At 35.2% G+C, this 14,537-nt stretch overlaps 1 protein-coding gene across 3 annotated transcripts; it reads left to right on the forward strand.

Moving 5' to 3' along the window:
* The first annotated feature begins 3,049 nt into the window (after positions 1 to 3,049).
* On the forward strand, positions 3,050 to 13,374 carry VLN5 (actin filament bundling protein P-115-ABP protein). 3 transcript variants are annotated; one of them, XR_002526945.2, is made up of 24 exons: positions 3,050 to 3,390; positions 4,671 to 4,806; positions 5,064 to 5,163; positions 5,466 to 5,534; positions 5,622 to 5,858; positions 6,047 to 6,224; positions 6,313 to 6,445; positions 6,794 to 6,962; positions 7,058 to 7,205; positions 7,348 to 7,448; positions 8,017 to 8,172; positions 8,992 to 9,060; positions 9,160 to 9,228; positions 9,369 to 9,506; positions 9,686 to 9,814; positions 10,148 to 10,295; positions 10,439 to 10,449; positions 11,088 to 11,228; positions 11,608 to 11,733; positions 11,819 to 11,884; positions 12,245 to 12,572; positions 12,664 to 12,863; positions 12,955 to 13,145; positions 13,233 to 13,374. XR_002526945.2 is itself a non-coding variant. In XM_021960310.2 (23 exons), exons 2-23 carry the CDS (start codon positions 4,751 to 4,753, stop codon positions 13,066 to 13,068), a joined length of 2,886 nt encoding a protein of 961 aa, XP_021816002.2. In that variant the 5' UTR covers positions 3,050 to 3,390; positions 4,671 to 4,750; the 3' UTR covers positions 13,069 to 13,311. The 3 variants fall into 3 exon arrangements, 1 of the variants encoding a protein (XP_021816002.2); XR_002526946.2 differs by having other exon boundaries at positions 6,794 to 6,956; XM_021960310.2 differs by having other exon boundaries at positions 12,955 to 13,311.
* The last annotated feature ends 1,163 nt before the right edge of the window (positions 13,375 to 14,537 follow it).

Genomic DNA, 14,537 nt, shown 5'->3' on the forward strand with positions numbered 1-14,537 from the left:
AAAAAACTAATATAACATAAACATACATTAAAACAAAATAAGTTAACAACAACAAAAATTAATGCGTAGAATAAATTACATCATAAAAAAAAAAAAAAAAACTTATAGAGCCTCGGATATAGAGCCCCCCATTGTGAGAAAGATACCTAATGAGCATGAATGTAACTTAGATGGACGTAGTTTCCACTTGCATCCGTCATGAACCCAACTAAGTCCAAATCAAAATTATAACCCTCACCAGGGAGTCCAAACCATACTCATTGCATTTTATATGCGAGCGACCTCATTCTTGTGGGGATCCATCTTAATTCTAAACTATATGCAATCAAAATTTTATACAACAGTAATACTAGTTTTAGTGTAATTTCATTTAGCACAATAATTTATGGCTTCTTCTTCTTTTCAAAGAAATAAAAATGGCTTCAAGTGTTGGAAATAATTTTTTTTAAACCCTCCAAGTGACTGATGTTGGATCACAATTCTGCAAGCCTTGATATAAGACTTCAACACCTGCAAACTCCATAGATTGTAGATATGTTGATTTCTTCATGCATGGGTTAGCTCCAAGCCCATATGTGTTTTTTTATTGCTCACCCTTTCTTGCAGCCCACTTAATGAGATTGATGAAAACACTCTTTTTACTACTTTTAACTTTTGCGCAACACATGAAAGAGGGACCAAAGAATTATTTGCTAAAACCTACATGAAATTTATGAACTTCTCATGTTGGCTCTCCAGTGTTCTTTTGGATGAGTTGCACAATCTCTTTATCCGAATCCCCTCGACTCGAGGTTCATAGCCTTTAAGTTTGTGAAACCTGACCAATTATATTTTAGTCTAGTGATATTTTTCTTTTAAATTTAAAAGCGGTTCCATATTCGAATTCTCTTATCTGAATTTGAAAAGAAAAATTGTGAAAATGGTAGGGGAGCTCTCCACTTTCCCGGTATATTTAAAAAAAAAATAGAAAAAAATAGAAAATGAGTGACTCTTCAAGTCACATATAAGCATGAACTGAGCCTGGTTTTTGCAGCCCAAAGAAAAAAGAAAATTACGTCCAGCCCATATGAAAATCTTGCCTCCCTAAGTCCTTTCCTATATTGAAAAATGCAACCTGATTTTTTCAGAATCAAGATCATTTTAGAAAATGAAGTTTATCTAAACGAAAACAGTCAAATATGCTCCAAACGGCTTCCCCAATGCTTAAAAAATTATATAGTCTCAGATTTAAGAAACTGCATATGATTCTTTTTTGCTACATTATATGGAAATTAAATTAGTATTTCTTCATACTCCAATAAAAAAAGTCCATTTACCATACGATCAAGTATGAGATACGATCACTTATGAATCGTTTAACGGCTAATTAGCATTTATTATTTTTTTAAATAAGAGAGTAATTGTGAGGTTATTGTATGTGAAAATGGTAACATTATTTTTATCAAGGAAAATAAATATGTGGTACTAAAAAACTTAAAATTTTGAATAAGTGCTACAAACTAGTTTAGCTAGGTACATAAGGCCTAGCGCTAGGAGTATGCCCACCTAACGTTCTTTCACAAATTAGAATATAACTAGTCAGTGGAAAAATAGAATATGCCCCATACAACATTTGAACTATTTAGTCTTTTATGTAGCAGAAGCTGTATGCATAATGCTTGTATCCAACTCAAGTTTATTTATTTATTTTATACAAGATATATTAGGGGTAGGGGGAATCGAACCTAGGACATCAAATGCATAGATAAATGCTTTAAACTACTTGAGCTACGGCCTCTTAGCAAAACCCAAGATTTTTTTTCAAAGAGATTTAAGAATATTCCATTATACAAAACAAAGCTGAACTTAAGTACTAGTTGGACTGAGAACAAAAATGATAGAGACATTGGTTTGACAAAAAAAAAGAAAAGAAAAAAGATGCTGGTTTTTGCCAAAATGATAAAGACTATATATATTCCTCTTATATTGAGGGATTCTCAAATAATTTTATTTGAGGGACACCTTTTATGGTACTCTATGAATTTTTTTTTCAACAATCCAAACCGTTCATTTTTTTAATCTTCATTCTTAAATCATCCTTGCAAAAAATTAGACAAATTAAAAATTATTAAGTCATCTAATTGAGAAAACGATAAAATGATAAAATGAGCACACAAAAAGAAAATGAAAAAAAAGCCAAAGAGGGAAGGAGAAAAGAGTCTTGTGAGTCCCTAACATTGAGCCCCACCTTAGGCTTTATGGGCAAAGCATGAATGATGGCCGGTGGCCGACCCTTTCCTTCCCCAGTTTTTCTCCCTTTTTCCATTTCAATCCTCATAAAGCGGAAGTCAGCTCTCTCCATCACCACCAACCCTTTCTTTCCTATTTCTATTTTTTATTTTCACTTCTCTCATTTCCATATTTTTCTTAAAAGTAATTTCCCAACACAATTATTGAATTTACGAAAAAAAAATCAAATTAAAAATAAAAACATCTGAACCAGACCCAGAAAAGGATTGATGAAGCTAAAAGATACAGAGAGTCACAGAAAATACAAAAAAAAACACAGCACATGAACACCAACTGCTGCAGAAGCAACAACAGCAACAATCTCTACCTGTTGGCTAGACTGATTGATTAAAAATTCAAAAGGTACTTGCATTTCCTTTCCTTTTTATTTTTCCTCTAATCAACTTTAGCCATCATTTTTTATAGATTATTTTACTGTTGTTTCATTGACCTTGGCATCAAAAAAAACCCACTTGCCAAATTCTGCTGTCTAATCAAATTGTAAACAAATTACAGCAAGAGATTAGTATTGAAACCAACAAAGTTTCACCTGACCCAAAAAAAAAAGCACCTGGTTTTTGCAGTCAAAGCTTTTACCTTTTCCTTTTTTAATCCTGATCTTTTTTTCACCAAGCAGCAAAAACTGCAGTGATTCCCTCCAAAGGAAATTGATGGGATGTGGAAAAGAAAACATTATAAAGGAAAACATAATAATTAATTACTATAAATAATATTAATTAACAATTATATAATTGAATAAGGGGAATTTACAGTTCATCTGTGCTTGTGGGGAGTGTCCTCTTTTGTTGCCGTTAGTGATAAGCACGCCTGGCAACTCATCATTCCCTCCAACCTCCTCTCTCTCTCTCTCTCACATTAACTTTATCTCTCTACACCCTTCTTTATCTCTCTACAATTCTCATTTTTCTTCTTCTTCTTCTTCTTCTTCTTTCTCTAGCCCCCACTTTACTTTCTTTCTTCTCAGCTTTTTTTCTCACTTTATCCATTTCTCCTGGAAATGCATATGAATTCTGTTTTGTCTGTAATTTATCTGCATTAGATTGGATCTGGGTCAGCTTCATTTGGACTCTGATTGCGATTTTCTTCGTCAACAACCACCAGGTGTGCTCAAAATTCAAGCTTCGATATTGGGTTTTTACCATTTTGTAATATATATTTTTTAGATTTTAGTTGTTGGGTTTGTGAATTAATGTTTTATTTTGCTGAACTTAATGCGATAAACCCATGAACATGCTTATTAGGAAAGTGTTGATTTTCGTGTATCTTGCTCTGCTCTTGATGATGTGGGTTTGATCGGATTGGTCTATTATGATTGAATTTCACTGATCTGAGAGAAACTTCCGTGTTCTCTTGCTTAATTTCAGCTGAGCTTGTGATTCTTAGTTTCGTTTAAATATGATTTTCCATGAAACTTAGTGCTAAATATTATAATTGAGTGGTCCCGTAAATGGAAACTTGGAACTCGTAGTATCTGTGCCATGGTCTTAGAATTTTGTTGGGTTAGTTGTTGTTATCTTTCGTCTTCTCCGCCGTGACTCATGTGATTTAGTAACTAGTGTGAATGCGTGCGTGTGCATGTGAGACCGCGCATGTGTGTGTTAAAATGTCACCTGAGAATTACGTCTCTGCCTCTGTGTTATTTTTCATTAATGTTTCACCTGCACTTTTCATCTGTGTATGCCAAATGCTTCATGTTTATTCATTTAAATATTATTTATTTGCTCTTCTTCCTTGTCCCTTATACTCAATGTCTTTAGCCTGAAAAAAGTAGTTCTAGTTGGGTTCGATAAAAAAGTTGAGAGTCGAGGTAGTTAGTTGGCAGTTTCTCTGGAATTACATATTTTCATTGCAACTTCTTGGAATGAATACACTAAATTTTCCAATATGACGTTTTGCATATTGGTTGAAGCTGCATTTAGGATTGAAAGGTAACTAGCTGTATTAGTGGATTGCATTATACAGTATGCTGATATGAAGCTTTAATCTGTGAAACTAAGGACTTTAGGACTGAACCTATGTACTGAGCATCCTATATCTAATCCTGCTAAAACTTCAGTGGAATTTTTGCCGTTTGGGCAAACTATGCCTCATGTTACATACTTCACAGGACAAATATATGATGGCAGTTTTTGCTGCTCACAAGGTTTTATTTGACTCTATGTTAACTTTCATGTTGTAATAATCACTGTTTTACTCCCATCTATGTATTTATTTTGTCTTTGTAAAATAAATTTTGTTTACTTCAAAAAGAAATAGCTAACAGCAAAATTCTGAACTGCGTGTTGTCTCCTATCTTATAGAATAATTTGCAAGGCGCATCTAGTTGTTTCTGGTTCGTTTTAGAAGTCAATCTTCTTAATCCTTGTATACTCTTTTTGTAGTGCCAAATTGTTTCAGGCTGGTTTGGCTCCAATCTTGCCAAAGTTGTGGATAACTTAATAGATAAAGCTACAAAAGCAAAATGGCTGTTTCCATGAGAGATTTGGATCCAGCTTTCACGGGAGCTGGACAAAAGGCGTATCCTTTATCTCATGAAATATTCAGCATCTTTACAATTGTTGACATTTTGCGTTTTGGACTTTTCAGTTTTCTAATGAATGCAGTTTGCAATTTATTAGAGAAACAGAACATAAAGACAGCAACTTTTACCAGAGTGTTGCTGCTGATATCTCTTTTGCTCCTATTGCTGTTCTTTTAAGTTTGGATTTGTATGGTTTTAATTTTATCTCCTTCTGAGGAAGGTTCATGTTATGATTCTCCTTGACAATGTATAGTGGACTTGAAATATGGCGCATTGAAAACTTTCGTCCTGCTCCTGTCCCAAAGTCCTCTTATGGAAAATTTTTTACAGGAGACTCTTATGTGATCCTGAAAGTAAGTGAATATATGTAATCCAACGCATTTCTCATGTAGCAATACATGTGAATTACTCTAGTCATATACTTCAATTTCCAGAAGCTTTATTTCTGGTGGCTGTTTTCCCTAAACATTCAATACACTACATTGTCTTTGATATCATATGAGCCACACAAGGTTTTTGTGCAATATAAGTTAATCTAAATGATTTTTAGTATTCTGGATATTATATATTATCTGTTTTATTCCTCATGTAGTTCCTATGGTGTGCATTTTCAATAATTTGAATAACGTCTGAGTTTCTCACCTTTTCTACTTAGACAACAGCCTCAAAAAGTGGTGCTTTGCGGCATGATATACATTATTGGCTTGGGAAAGATACTTCTCAGGTAAACTCCAAAATTCACGCTATTCAAGTTATTGCCTGAGTTTGAATTCTTGGCATATCTTTCTGACATAGGGATCTGTTAAAACAGGATGAAGCTGGAACTGCAGCCATCAAGACAGTTGAATTAGATGCAGCTCTTGGAGGACGTGCTGTCCAGTATCGCGAAGTACAGGGTCATGAAACTGCAAAGTTCCTATCTTATTTCAAACCATGTATCATACCTCAAGAAGGTGGAGTTGCATCTGGGTTCAAACATGCTGAGGCTGAAGAACACAAGACACGGTTGTTTGTGTGCAAAGGAAAGCATGTTGTCCATGTCAAAGAGGCAAGTCTATGTGCATAGGTTTCTGCTGATGATGAATAAATCTCATTGATCTACAATCATGTGTACTTACAAAAATATGCATGTGTGTGCATGCATTTAACGTATATACATACACATGCATCATACATCATACATATTTGTATACCTTAGTTTTATTTTTCTTTTTAAGTCATTTTTCCGCATTACAGGTTCCTTTTGCTCGATCTTCACTCAGCCACGATGACATTTTTATTCTGGATACCCAGTCTAAAATATTTCAATTTAATGGTTCCAACTCATCCATTCAAGAAAGAGCTAAGGCGTTAGAAGTTCTCCAGTACATTAAAGACACATACCATGATGGGAAATGTGAGATAGCTTCCATTGGTAAGTCAAATTACATAGTGGGAAGTTCAATAATGACAATTAACTATCACTTTCTCTCTCTGAGTCAATCTTCTTGTGTTTCATGTAGAGGATGGGAAGTTGATGGCTGATGCTGAAAGTGGAGAATTTTGGGGTTTATTTGGTGGCTTTGCTCCACTTCCGAGGAAAACAGCCACCAATGAAGATAAATGTTTTGATTCTTATCCTACCAAGCTACTTTGGTAATTTGCCATCTTAATTTACCCTTTTCTATTACGTATATGCTTATAAGGATCTCTGTCATGTTAAGTGCGCCTCATTGTTTTTAGAATGGGTAATATGTTACTAGAGAGATTCATAAATGCACTTATGTATGTAGTCATCTATCTCTTTTCTTTCTTCCAACTCTTTGATCCAATTAAGAAATCTATTCATTTTCTTCCCTTCCTTTGGACCAAAAAAAAAAGTCAGATAATTGCCATCTTCTTTATGATAATGATATCTTCATTTGGTATAGTGAAGTTTTATTTGTAATCATAAATTATGATATCCGATTTGTAGTTCTTACAGAAGTATATTTTCCTTTTAAGCGTTGAGAAGGGGAAGGCAGAACCAGTTGAGGCTGATTCTTTGACGAGGGATTTGCTAGACACAAATAAGTGCTATCTTCTAGATTGTGGGTTGGAAATGTTTGTTTGGATGGGGAGAAATACATCTCTTGATGAAAGGCGGAGTGCAAGTGGAGCTGCAGAAGTACTGGTCGTTGCCTTTTCCTTTTTTTCTTTCAGCTATCACTATTGCATTTTGATGTACATTCTCAGTAAACCCTGTATTCTCTTGATCTCACCATATAGGAATTAGTCCGCGGTCCTGATCGATCGAAATGCCACATAATTCGTGTAATTGAGGGCTTTGAGACAGTAATGTTTAGGTCAAAATTCGATTCATGGCCTCAAACAACTGATGTAGCTGTGTCAGAGGATGGTAGGGGCAAGGTTGCAGGTCAGTCATTGAACAGCTTTGCTTCTGATTTTTATTTATATTTATTTTTCCTTGCAGCATATTTTGTTCTTGTGATCCTCACCATCACCCTCATAAAGAAAAAACAAAATCTTACTTCTGTTGTTTCTCATTGTTTCTGCAGCACTCCTCAAGCGTCAAGGGGTTGATGTGAAGGGTCTATTGAAAGCTGATCCCGTAAAAGAAGAACCTCAACCATACATTGATTGCACAGGAAATCTGCAGGTGCTGTATATTGTATAATCCCTTTGTAACGGCTCTTACATAGCAATGCTAGTTCTTGTTCTTCATTTCTGACTCTTTCGGGAAAAATTTCACTTGAACCAAGAACCTATTTTGTCCACACAAGCTCCACAAAGCCAGTTGCCTGCATTTTTTTTCCTTTGAAAAAATTAAAAATGAAAGAAGACATGGGGAATGTTCCAGGAAAGCTTTCTGTGTCCGATGAGGAAGATATAAAAGACGAAGTGCTTCAGAGTCAATTCATATTCTAACCATAAACCTAAGGGGTTGTAAAATTCTACAAGAATCATCTCGGACTCATCATAAATGAGGGCTTGTGGAAATATCAACAATCATTTAGCGATGCCATATTTGTTTTTGCTTTAGTTTCATATTAATGGTGTGATATTCACTTCATTATTACGAAATGCTTTCTAGGTTTTGAGAAGTGCATCTTGGATGAGTCCTAAACCCTTACCCCCACCCCTGAGGAACTGAACTAGAGATAAACCTCGTGTCCACTTTTTGTTTATGCTGTCATGCTAAGGGTAACTTTATCTTGGTTTGGCAGGTTTGGCGTGTGAATGGGCAGGAAAAGATTCTACTTCCATCTTCTGATCAATCAAAATTTTACAGTGGAGATTGCTATATTTTCCATTATTCATATCCAGGAGAGGATAAAGAGGAGCATCTTATAGGAACATGGTTTGGAAAGCAGAGTGTTGAGGTAATAATTTACCGAGCATCTTATCAATCTTGACACCATGCTCAGAATATCATAAAGTGTTCAATGCCTTACAACAATTCCATGAAAAAGTGAGGGACCTTGAAAGCAACACTTTTTAAAATAAAATAAAATAAAATAACTAGCACTGTTAAGGGAATGCCACGGAAATAGGAAACTATTTAAATAAGTTTCTGGTCAAAATATGTGTACATATGATATTCTATTCATGAATACAGTTTTTATAAAGGAATCCTTTATAAAACTCAAAGGAGATTTAATGGAAAGGTTCCTTTATAAAACTCAAAAGAGATTTAATGGAAAGGTAAATCCAACTTTTTAAGCCATAAAAAAGTGTGCATTCTTTGATATGGAATATTCAACTCACCTAGATTCAGCAAAACTATTATTTTAATTACCTGGGTTTTGCTACAGGAATCCTTTGTCGCTATGCAGCCCTCTCCAGAGACAAAGGATATATCTTAGCTCCTGGCATTATGCACTTATTCGTTATATCTATTCATGTGCTTGTGCAAATGGAGGGAACTAAAACCTACGGAAACGTGATTGGTGTTGGGTCATGCATTTGGAATTTACTTGTTTAAATTGAGTTTACATTATTTCCTTGATGCACAATCGTGCTTATAGGACGTCAACTAAACTAAAATAACCTTCAGAAGTTACTTGTGTCTTTTGTTCCTCCTTTTTTTGCAAGCTACATTAGTAAGATATATGTTTGTTCATAAATTTAGCCCATCTAAATGCATCTAGATTGCATGGCTTATGGAAGGCTTACTAAATATGAATTAATACTCAAAATAGGAAGAAAGAGCGTCAGCTATTTCACTAGCCAGCAAGGTTGTTGAGTCATTGAAGTTTCTAGCTGCCCAGGTAGTTTTCCTTCAACTGTGATGCTATTGTTACACTGATGTATATTTTTGTCCTTATTCCTTCTTTACTTACTGATTATGTTTTTTCACTAATTTCCAGGCTCGTATCTATGAAGGCAGTGAACCAATTCAGTTCTATTCAATCTTCCAAAGCATAATTGTATTGAAGGTTTGTGGATTCCATGATACTAGAGAAAAAGAAAATTGAGAAGAGAAAAAAAGGATTAAGAAACAAACTTCTTGTGTTCAGCATTTATACATATTTGCATGTTTTCGAATAACCACAAAATGGACTGTGAAATCTATCAGGGTGGTCTAAGTGATGGATACAAAAATTATGTTGCGGAGAAGCAAGTTCCAGACGAGACATATCAAGAAGATGGTGTTGCATTATTTCGTGTCCAGGGAACTGGGCCAGATAATATGCAAGCAATACAAGTTGATTCAGTAAGTCTCTTCTTTCTTTTCTTCTCCTGGTTCTGTTTACAATAGGATACTTGCAGGCTATTATGTATAGTAGGGTGTGTGTGTGTGTGTGCATATTCCTATCCTTTATGTGGAAGTTATGTTAACATCATTCCTTCTTCTTTCTTTCCTCTGTTTTTCCCCTTAATCCCTTCCATCAGGTTGCATCATCTTTGAATTCCTCCTACTGCTATATATTACATAGTGGCTCAACTGTCCTTACGTGGTCTGGAGGCCTCACAAACTCCGATGACCAGGAACTTGTTGAGAGGCAGCTCGATCTGATAAAGGTCCGATATGCTCTATGTTTTCTTTTATTTATAAAAAATACTGTATAAGATAGAGCTCTCTATGTAAGATATTCATTTGTACATATCCATAATGGGGGAAAGGCTAGTCAATCTTGCGACATGCAGTGCTACATTTATGCATTTGTATATATTGTCACCTACTCACATCTGAATTACTGCAGAGTTCATTCAGCTGATTTAATTTCTTTGAAGAGGGTTATTTCGATTCATTTATTGGTTTTTATTTTTTTTTGTGTGTGAAGGGGTTATTATGTACACTATTTAAAAAAAAAAAATTTGGATCTCCTTTTTAATCTACTGATTTGTCTGCAGCCAAATCTTCAGTCAAAAACACAAAAGGAGAATGTCGAGTCTGAACAGTTTTGGGATCTGTTAGGAGGAAAATCCGAGTATCCAAGCCAAAAGATTGTAAGATCTGCAGAAAGTGACCCTCGCCTATTTTCCTGCACCTTCTCAAATGGTATGAATTTTATCTGAGCTAGAGGGTAACATTTTCATCTGCTCTAATTTCTTTCTTCAATTTGGCTTTAACCATGAAGTTTTTGACTTTTTTCTTCCCTTTCTGTTGTTTTGATCATGACCACACTGCAAATTGATCTTCAGGCAATTTGAAGGTATATATTTTGGTTTATCATTTCTAATCCATGACATGAATGTGAGACTATGATAGCTTCTATGTATTATGAAACATGCAGGCATTTTTTGAAGTCTAATTTATACTAGTTTTCATGCGATGTGTTATTTTGTATTATGTCATAAACCTTATGATTTGTGACACTGCTTCTACAAAAAGCAGCCTTCTCTGAAACCTAAGTACATGACATTCTTGTACCTGTTTCGGACACTCATTTGGATACTTCAAAAAATTCAGCTTCAGTTACTTAGAGAAAAGTTATAAAGATGTTATGTTTTGCATTTTTTACATGAAAAATCTACATGGTTATTATTTTTTATTCTTTCATGCTGGCATACTATCTAACTTAGTAAACTGTATACATTAGGTATTTCAATATATGTTTCTAGGTTTCTGAGAGTTGACATGTCTGGCACCTTATGAATTAATCAACACATGATAATTGGCAGTTGTGTCTTTGTCCATAGATCTTAGCATGAAACAGATTATGAACTCAAGAATGTGATGAATAAAATCATCAACTTGCATGGAATATTGATGCTTTCTTGCATCAAAGTTATGCAATCATACTTTGAATTTATTTTTGCATACAGCTTTAAACGGAAGTAATTTTTGCAGGTAGTGGAGATATACAACTTCACCCAGGACGATTTGATGACTGAAGATATATTTATCTTGGATTGTCACTCAGACATCTTTGTTTGGGTCGGCCAACAGGTCAACTCCAAGGATAGGATGCATGCTTTAGCTATTGGGGAGGTATGGCTTTTTAGAATTTGTTTGGATGCAATGCTGTACTTTGGTTCATCTGCTAGTGAGCAAAACACAAATCTCTCTTTGCCTTTCATCCTGATGTGCACAGTGCACCGGGAAATGGAAACTCATAAATCTATTTCTATTTTCTATGTATATTGAAACTTCTATTATTCCACAACATGATGTGCACCATGCACTGGGAAATAATTTTGTATCTGACTTGAGTTTGTAATATTCGTTTAGAGCTGTGTCAACTGTCTTTTAAGATACAGTAACTTTCTTGGAAATTTTCTCAACTGTCTTTTAAATCTCTTATTGGTTGTGTCAACTCTCTTTAAGATTTCTAATGTCACCATTTCTTGGCAATTTTAACTTTTGACAGAAATTTATCGAGCATGATTTTCTTATGGAAAAATTATCTCGTGAAGCTTCAATATATATTGTCATGGAAGGAAGTGAGCCACCTTTCTTCACGCGCTTCTTCAGTTGGGACTCTGCAAAATCTTCTGTGAGACGCTATATCATTATGAAGTTGTCACCACAATTTGACATGTTTTCGGCAATCTGATTTTCCTTTCTTTTATTGGGTACAGATGCATGGGAACTCATTCCAAAGGAAACTTACTATTCTGAAAAACGGGGGTACTCCAACTTTAAATGTAAGCCTTGTTTCGTTGTATTGATTGCATAAGATATTGATCATGAGTAGATACTTCTTTTGACTTCATTCGCATCTATGCTCGGAATTCTCTTTCAACTCCATTTCTCATATCCATTCACATCTTTCAGTCTACAAGAGAATTTTATTAGCATGTGCAATCCAAGTACACAGGAAGTATACAAGAGAGAAAGCCTAGTATAAATGCTAATCAATATCAAAAGTTGCTCCTTGTTAAGATCTGTGTTGTTAATGCAAGTGTGCCACTACTACATTGTGACTCTGCACATGACACTTGTTTGCATCTTGTTGCCAGATTAGTGCTTAGCAATAACTTATTAATTATCTAATGCTTGATTAGAAACCGAAACGGAGAGCACCTGTATCTTATGGTGGAAGGTCTAGTGTGCCAGAAAAGTCACAGCGTTCCAGAAGCATGTCTTTCAGCCCCGATCGAGTTCGTGTGAGGGGCAGATCTCCAGCCTTCAATGCATTGGCTGCTACTTTTGAGAATGCTAATGCCAGGAACCTTTCAACTCCACCACCAATGGTCAGAAAGTTATACCCCAAATCTGTTACCCCAGATTCATCAAAATTGGCTTCAAAATCATCAGCTATAGCATCACTCACTGCTGGCTTTGAAAAACCAGGACCAGCAAGAGAATCCAATATACCAAGATCGCCTAAAAGTAAGTACTGATTAAGCTTCTTCGCATTAGAAATTGTTGCACTTGGTTCCTTAGAGGTACTAAATTTAAAGCACCTTTTCCATGAGTGCAGTGAACTCAGGGGCCCCCAAACCAAAACCTGAGACGAATAACAAGGAGAATTCTATGACCAGTCGACTAGAAACCCTCACCATAGAGGAAGATGTGAAGGAGGGTGAAGCAGAAGATGAGGGTCTCCCAGTATACCCATATGAACGCCTTAAAACAACATCATCAGATCCTATTACAGATATTGATGTGACGAAGCGAGAGGTAACATATTGGTACTGCATTATAACAATTATAGCATCACAAGTATATGTCTTCAACCCCATCCTTATGTTTTTGAGTTTCGGACAAGCAGATTTACCTGTCATCAGAGGAGTTCAGGGAGAATTTCGGAATGGCAAAGGATGCTTTTCATAAGTTGCCAAAGTGGAAACAGAACAAGCTTAAAATGGCCCTTCAGTTGTTTTGAATCTCCCCATACTCAGTGTTTTCTTCAGCTTCCTGCGGTTTACGTTGCATGTGTTGGAATGCTTGCCCAGCAAAACTGTACAAAATCCTTGTGAAAACTACAGTTTGATTATCTTTGAATTACAACTGAGGAAGCATTCTGATTACAGTGCTTTCTTCCTGCAGTGGGGGAACACAGATTCTCAGGAGTGAAAGGGACAGCATCAGTGCATTTTTAGCTGCTTCTGCTCCCAAGAAGCTTGTTTTCATGATTGGACAGAAACAACAAACAAATTTTCTAGTCTTTTTCCCCTCTTTGGCCTTTTGAGTTGGTTTGAATGTCTAGGCTTGCATTTTTGTTAAGTTAGCTTCTTGGTATTCTTTCTGGTCACAGGTTTGTTGTGAGCTTGCATTTTTGTCTTTCATTTTCAATTTTTTAATTCAAATTTGAATATTTTTTTTTTGGTTGCTTTTTCTGGGATTCAGAAATTGATTTCAGTAGAGCAATTAGGGGGCTTGCATATGCATACTTAGGTTGTGTTGATATCTGAGGGATGACAGTGTGTACAGCAGAGTGTAAAAACCAATCGCTCCTGTTTTGACAATAAAAGTGTGACTTTTTGCCTTTCTTTGTGCCTTCCTACCCCGTATATTCTTAGAAATATATTCATTTTTAACCTTGTCAGTTTAACTGAAAATTAATTACAGGTAAATTCTTTAACATTGTTGTGTGGTTCATTACTAAATGAATGCTTTAGCTTTGAGTTGATAGGTGATAAGGGGTTAATAAGATTTTACCTCCGGGTTAATTTATCCTCCTCCTTTGGGTCTTCTTAGCAAATAGATCGGAAAAATGAATTCAGTTTATTTTTTGAACCAGAAATGTAGCAAATAAATTAAATTCAATGGGCCAATGTTTTCAAATGCATCTCTCCTAATATCTCACAAAGTCTCATTCATTGTTTCAAGTAGACCTGTCTATGGATGAGGTTTTTACACGAATTCAATATAAGTGGATATGAATTTTATGATTTCAATTAGATAATTCATTTATGATCTTAATTCGATAACTTGCTAGCATCACAAGTCAAACTTTCAGAAATCAAAATTTAAGAGTTAATCTGATCCAATAGTAATCCAGTCCAACTTTCTTTTAACAAAATAAAATAAAATATGTCAAAGAACAACTTAATTAGATAATCTTCAACAATACAAAGGTCTTAGGTTTGAGTCTTAGCATCTGTGTAATGTGTGAATTTAGTATATACTATCGCCCCTCTCAATAGGAAATGTCCTTAAAAAAAAAGATAATCTTCGACAACAACAAATTAACACGCTAAAAAGCAAAACTAAAACGGACAAAAAATGCACAAACAACTATTAGCCAACATCATTACAATTAAGCATAATCTCAATTAAAGCCCACAGAACCCAACATATATAACTGAAACTCTAAAGCAACCCAAGAGCCTAAAAGAACACTAACTTTGA

The sequence above is a fragment of the Prunus avium genome, chromosome 1, assembly GCF_965620075.1.
Source record: "Prunus avium chromosome 1, drPruAviu1.hap1.1, whole genome shotgun sequence".
NCBI classification, from domain to species: domain Eukaryota; kingdom Viridiplantae; phylum Streptophyta; class Magnoliopsida; order Rosales; family Rosaceae; genus Prunus; species Prunus avium.